The sequence below is a fragment of the Palaemon carinicauda genome, chromosome 23 (assembly GCF_036898095.1).
Source record: "Palaemon carinicauda isolate YSFRI2023 chromosome 23, ASM3689809v2, whole genome shotgun sequence".
Classification (NCBI taxonomy): Eukaryota; Metazoa; Arthropoda; class Malacostraca; order Decapoda; family Palaemonidae; genus Palaemon; species Palaemon carinicauda.
The window spans coordinates 19,341,786-19,349,306 of record NC_090747.1 but is presented as its reverse complement, the minus strand read 5'-3'; the positions used below and the strand labels follow the sequence as shown (position 1 = coordinate 19,349,306).

The 7,521-nt window shown below is 33.9% G+C and overlaps 1 protein-coding gene across 1 annotated transcript in view; it reads left to right on the top strand.

Moving 5' to 3' along the window:
- Positions 1 to 4,030: 4,030 nt before the first annotated feature.
- LOC137617460 (KRAB-A domain-containing protein 2-like) overlaps positions 4,031 to 7,521 on the top strand; it is a 4,277-nt gene continuing 786 nt past the window's right edge. Inside the window, exon 1 of the mRNA XM_068347484.1 lies at positions 4,031 to 4,078. Coding sequence (XP_068203585.1) covers positions 4,031 to 4,078 — 48 coding nt within the window. The remainder of the gene's footprint in view (positions 4,079 to 7,521) is intronic.

The following is a 7,521-nucleotide window of genomic DNA, read 5'->3' as shown; positions in this document are numbered from 1 at the left end:
TAATTGATACTACTTTGTCGATCATATCACAATTGTTTTGATTTCACTCAAGCTCATAAAGCGAATTTCTCGTGAGTCCCAGTAACAATTTGTAGTCTGCGCATCTTACACTTTTCAACCTATCTTCTTTAAAGAACAGTGAAGAAGTGATGATATAAATAAAGCACACGTCAATTTTTATTTATAGTCATTATTTATCAATGGTCCCATTCAAATCATCATGGCCTCATATATTAAACAGTGATCAATCAGACGCCACATTATTTAATTAAGATATTCAAGATGTTAGAAGGTTAAAGGTGGCTGGTTTCAGTTCCGCTTTCATCCGTATAGATGATCATCAGAATGTCAGCTAGGAACACCCCCCCCCCCCCCTCCCCACTATGACACGCCAATACAGCACTGGCCTCACAGTTAATGTCTTAAACTCACAGTCCCGGATGTGGATACATCTTCTGCCCGTATTTCACTTCCTGGCAAATAGCAGTAAAGTGGGCATGGGTCTAAAGTACAGATCAGGAGATCCCTAGAGATGGATATTGTGTCCGACACCCCCCTCTGTGACAGTCAATCAAGGCCAATCTTACGAACTTCCTGGCCACAATCAAGGGATTTCTGTACAGTACTGAAGATTGTAAGAAGGACATCACATGTTTCAAGGCCTTTACGAAAACCAAATTACAAACTATAGAACAGATGATTACCTTCAGCAAATGCAGTTAGGCAAATACGTTACCCCTGTACTAGCCAGGAGGCTAATGAGATTTTGTGCTTTTATATAAATATGGAAAATCCCACATGTCCAGTACGGAGAAATTTGTATAAGGAGTAGAATATTAAAAAATATCAATCTAAGAAATATGATATAACTAAGAGATGTTGATTTTTTTTTTCGTGTATTATGGAAATGAAAATATAAAACGTACCTTGGTAAATTAATCTCATAGCAAACCTCAATGCAATTCAATATGGGTATGAAATAGGTTGTAGCATTCCCTTATTGGAAGTGGAACGAAACACGATGCAGTTTATAGTTTACATTTGCAGTTTATAGGAAACAAACTACTAATACATTTTCAATTTTTGTATATGTATAGTCTAACCTCAGAATATTAAATGATAAATCTTATTTCGTATAATAAAAGTAGGTTAAAATTTATGCTGCAATAAAATATTTGCTTAATTAATGATATATCAAATGCTTAATCAAAAATATCTTGCAGTGAAGTTTTCTTTAAAAACATAATATATAACAGATTGATACGAAGGCTGTATACGGCTTAATACAGCCGTTCCTTCCAGATATGGACACAGAAATGAGATTTTAATATCATAGATCAGTGATTTGTTCAAACATCCTCTGTATTTTCCCCACTTTTTTATTTATATTGAAGGAATAATAACGTTATAGCTCTCCCTACTGACCCCCCCCCTCTCTCTCTCTCTCTCTCTCTCTCTCTCTCTCTCTCTCTCTCTCTCTCTCTCTCTCTCTCTCTCTCTCTCTCTCTCCAAACACGGTTATGCATGTGTCTATTTTATGGAGCGTTTTTATACTAAAATCTAGTTCAACCTCAACTATGTGCTGTTTTTACCAAAATTTACTTATTGCCATATTTATTTCCTATATTGCATCAAGGTCTTCATCTGCTCCAGGTATATTAATCAAATTTTTTTCTTCATATCTCCTATTCCTAACCTCACTAAACTGTTGCACCCAACGGTGTCTTTTTTCATCTGTTGCTATAAGTCATCTCTCGTTTTGATGGATATATGCTTCTTCTTCTTTGCCCCAGTCGAGATTTCATCAATAATTCTACGAGCAATTCTTACAGCATAGCTTTTTCAGCCTCATCTGCTTTACTGTCTAAATATTCTCTCCAGTCATTCCTGGCTTTTCTTTCGACCTCACTATCAGTACTAGAATACTTAACATGCTCTACCTTGTAATTTTCATCACTTCCTCGGAAGCTTTCAACAATCAATTTCTGTCACTGTCTCCTTTTTATAGTATCCCACACCATTCTTCATTAATTGTCTGTTCTTCATCTCTTAAAGTCTCTAAGACATCAATTGGAAATGTTTCTCTGCTCTCTGCTTTTAAGATCTTAGTTGTATCAAACCTATGTATTCTATCTATCTTTCTCTTGAATGCTTTCATTGTGAATGAGGAGCTTGTGCTCACTACCAATATATGCTCCTCTAAAGCTATTTACATTTCTCAGAGTCCTCCTTCTCTCTCTATTAATGGCAATGTGATCTGTCTCTCGTTTTTATAATTGCCACATGAAGAAGTCCATGTATACTTGTGAATGTTCTCGTGTTGAAAAAGCGTACCTGCAATGACCAGATTCTTTGCTAAACAGAAACGTATGAAATGTTCTCCATTTTCCTTTGTAACTTCACCAAGACCCTCGAAATCCATCACATTCTCTATCCCATGATTATTTCTTCAGCTTTAGCATGAAGTCATCAATCATAATTTTCATATGTCTCTTTAGGATCTCATCAATTACACTCTGCCTTTCTTCATAGCATTCATCTTTTCTTTCTTCAAAGGAATCATTTGTTGGAGCCTAGCAAATCATAATACTCATATTGGTAGTGCTTTGATTTGAGCTTTGCTAGTAACAATCTACTATTTACAACTATCCACTCTGTTAATGCCTTTTGTTTAGATTAAGTCTGTTCATGAACATAGAAAGTACAAAGTCAATGTTAATGGAATCTTATCAAATTAATATCCAGTGAACAGTTAATTAAGTTCTACAAGGGAATGTGTTGTCACCTATATTGTTTATCCCCCTTATGGATTTTTTAATGCATAGAAAAGTCAAAGAAGGTAGAGAAAGATTGGAGTGGATTGGTGATAGAAATTTAGCAGACTTAGAGTATGCTTATGAAGTTGTCATTGTTAGCAGAACATCACAAGATTTGCGATGATTGCTTACCAGAATGCATGAAATATCAGACGAGGTTGGGCTGAAGATAAATAGAAGAAATAGAGAGATGATGAGAACGGAGCATGCAATGGAAGATGAAATATCATTGGAATGAGGAAGGATTAATGAGGTAGAATCCTTTAAGTATTCAGGAACTATGATCTCCAATACAGGGATTCTAGAATTAAAGTTTAGTGAAAGATTTAAAAAAGCAAATCAGAAAATGGTTAGGTTAAGTAAAATTTGGAAAACAAATTGCCTGAAATTACATATACAAAAATCTGACTATACAGTACATCAGTTTAGTGAGATCAGTGCTACTCTATAGACATGATTCATGGTATGCCAATGAAACAATCTCTAATAGATTTGGTAGATTTGAGAAGAAAGTCCTCAGAAGGATAATGGGATTAAATGACAGGACAGGACTAGAAAATGAAAGTATGAGTTTAATCGAGTGCCATATTTTGAAGAGATCATGATGAATGGTAGACGGAGATGGTTTGTGCATGCTCTTCGCACTCCCCAAGATAGATTACATCACCAAACGTTCAGTTGGGTTCTACAAGGCACCAGAGTGTGAAGATCTAGGCCTATACGGCTGAGAACTATGAAGCTCGAAGATGATGAAGGTAGAAGTATTCAATTAAAAGCTCAACATAGACACAACAGGTTAAATCTAATCTAGGCCCTTTTGCGTCAATAGGCGTAGGAGGAGATGATGAATGAAATTCACAATAAATAATCAGTCTTTATCCAAAGAATTTCTTCACTGAATCCCCTATTATTTGAGCATAACTAAATACCAGAACACCCGCGAGTCTCCCTATGAACAAATCATCTATAAAAAAATTTCAATGCCCATAAGCTATATCATCTTCATGTTTCTATATATTTCAAAAATACGTTTTCTTACATGCTCTCAAATATCATTATATTTAGTAACTAACCCTGTTTTTAGCATCAAAGGGGATCAACTATCGTTTGAATCGAAAATGGTAATCTGCTACCTGGGATATCGAAAATCAAATCCCCTGAAATTACTTATAAAAATGAGGCTATACATCGTGTAGTGAGATCTGTGTTACAGTATGGACATGAGTCGTGGAATGACAATGAAACAAAGGGGAACACCCCAGGTAAGAGAAGTCATTGAATCATAAGACTAAAAGACGAGTTAAGAGAAAAACAATAATAAAAAACTCAGAGCAAAAAAGTAATGAATTCTTGAGTTATAAGTTTGAAACTTCTTTATTTAAAAGATCCAGAAATTACTGAAGTATTCCTTCACCCTCCCCCTCCAGAAATGATTAGCATTCTTTTGAAGTCACGTGTGACACCTAGGATAAGAATTCCAACTACATTGCAAATGTACTTTATGTTTATTTATAATCACATATGGATTTTTTTTTCAAGAGTTGTCATAGAGAAATTGGATAAAAAACTTTATTTCGAATAACGTATCATTATTTACTATTCTATTAACACTCAAAATAAGAGAAAAATTCAATTACACAAATCATCAGATTGAGTCATACCGAGAGAGCTTCCAATATGTTCCTTTAAAGGAGCATTGCTAATTTCTATGTTGCAATATTAATAATTGAAAAATACTTTGTATGTGGCAGTTTAGGTGAAAGTAGGTAACATATGTAGGAATCAAAGAACTCTGTTAATTACAAAGTGTACCATGTTTTCATGGGTTAACTTAGTAATCGGACCAAAATGATAAACTAACTGCAGTCTCAGGTCAATCATAAGAATGGAAAAAAATGCAAGTTCCTGAACTTTTAATATTATCCAGACACACATACAGACGATCGTTATTAAGTTTAATCATAACTAAAGAGTCCTATTCCAGAAAAATACGGGACATGAGTAAATCAATGAAAATATAAGTAAGAAGAGAATTCCCAACTATTATACCATAACGGAACTAAATGAAGAAATAAACCAAAACTATTGACTAATGTATAATAACCTCTATCTCTTGTTCAGAAGAACGAGATATATATAATTTTGATAACACCAATCGTACTTTTGATCATTTTAATTGTGTTGCAGAGCTTTTGATTCCAGCCAATCTTTTAACTTAAGAAAAATAAATACTAGACTTCAGATATCAAAAAGTTTACAGTTTTTATTCTAATATATCGAAAGTCCCTATGACTCCAGTGCTCAATTTGTATTGCTTACTATCACAGTGTTAGTACTGATCAGCCAGTACAGGAAATCTATTACCATAATTATGTAAGAGCTGACAAACCACTCATTTTAAAGTTTCCGTAGGCAAACCATAATATTGTACCGCACGTGTATCGCACACTCATGTACTGTAACGGCATTTGTGTGTGTTTTGTTTTCTATCCCCCCCCCCCCCTGCCACTGAGAACATGTTAATGCCTGTATTTTTCTGCATCTTTGTTTTCGAATTTCTGTGCCTATCTTGACTGGAACGGTTTGTATATATGTTCATGCTCCGTGCAAATATAGGTACTCGCAATTGATTTGTCTCTCAGTCACCTCCTAACAGCTCGTTTGCACACTAGAAACAGCTGGTTCTACTGCAAACAGTATTCACAAGAGAGAGAGAGAGAGAGAGAGAGAGAGAGAGAGAGAGAGAGAGAGAGAGGGGGGGGGGCTTTGGTTTAAGACGCCATTTATCACCGATGGAATTAGAAATGATGGGAGAAAATCAGAGAAATATTCGTCAAGCAACTTAGAATAGAAGGGTATAAAGGGAGAAAATCTTGTAGCGTTAGTAATGGTTTAATGGTAATCTATTAATGCTTAAAGTGCGCCACCTGAGATTCATTGAAAATACTAATTACTGGAGAGAGTTTGGTAACTATGTTTTATTTATTTTCGTGTAGTGGTAAGATATCTTCGTCCTTTACCCTTTTATAAGAAAACAATTTAAACAATCTAGGGGAAAACCTTGAATTTATGGAAAAAAATAATAATACTTCTAAACAATTAGAACATACATGGGTAATTTATTTCATTCTGCTTGTATAATCCATTCCTCATCGAACAGCTAATTTTTCATGGTTCAGTGAATGGAGATGATTTGGTCAGAATAGAGAACTGGGGATGGGATTAAATAGACCACACGGAAACAAGCCATTTGCATTCTCACGACCTTGAGTCACCATTGATTGTTATACACAACCACATTATCCAGCATACCTCCCAGACGTGTGGAAGCGTAAAGGAACGAGCAAGAAATTAGCGAAAAGGCCAACAGTCTACACTGAGATCTTCGAGGCCTCACTTTCCGATGACCTGCGGTTTGAAATGAAAACTGTTGTGAAGCCAGTCAGAGAGGCAATGCATTAAATATATTTCCCAGAACATCATGTTTATTTAGGAATTGTTATAGGATTTAGAGATTTGGATAAGGTCAATTAAATTATTTATTTAAGTTTATATATATATATATATATATGTATATATATATATATATATATATATATATATATATATATATATATGTGTGTGTGTGTGTATATATAAACATATGTATATATATATATATATATATATATATATATATATATATATATATATATATATATATATATATATATATATATATATATATATATATATATATATATATATATATATATATATATATATATATATATATATATATATATATATATATATATATATATATATATATATATATTATATATATATATATATTATATAATATACGGTCATTTTGAGGAATTGGTATTTTTCAATATGCCCGTTCATTTTGGAAAATGACCAAAATATCTGTCAGTATGCAAAATGTCCAAATAATGAACCAGAAATTTGGTCATTTTGCTAAATGACTATTAGTATCGTTGGTCATTTTGTAAAATTACCCCAATAGCTGATGGTCATTATGCAAAAATAAACAAATAGTAACTTAAAATTGATTAGGAAAAGTCTAAGTGTCAGTTAGTTCCCACGGAGGTTCGGCCGAGGACGGATATATTCGTGCTCCTCTCATCACTTATTTGTTGCAATTATATTGTACACTGAAAAGCTTCACTATGGAAAGTAAGAAAAGTATTTTCCAAACAAAACTTCTAGAGTCTGAAGAAAAGAAAGCTACAAATAGTTCAAGTTTATCAAGTTTATTTCTCCGGTAGAATACGAACGAGTAATTAGTCGCCTGAATGAACTTAAACAGTCTAATCCTACGAAGACTAAGCAGGATTATCGTTTGTTACAAACATATGAAATACTGGAGGTCACAATTGAGGGTACGACCGTGCAAAAGTTGCAGAAGAAAGGAACTCAGCTGCGATTCGTTTGTGCTGAAGATGTGTTTGATGTACTTCTAGCTATTCAAAGCACAATTGGCCACAGAGGAAGAACTAGTATGTGAAAGGCAACCAAAGAAAAATATGCAAACATTTCACGTGATCAGAAAACGCTGTTCTTGCAGTATCATGAGGAATGTCAGCTAAAGAAAAGTAGTCTGTGGAAGTGTGTGGTTGTCAAGCCAATCATCTCGAACAGCATGAATTCTCGAGCTCATGTTATTAAGGAAACAAATAAACATTTTTATTCACTAAGTTAT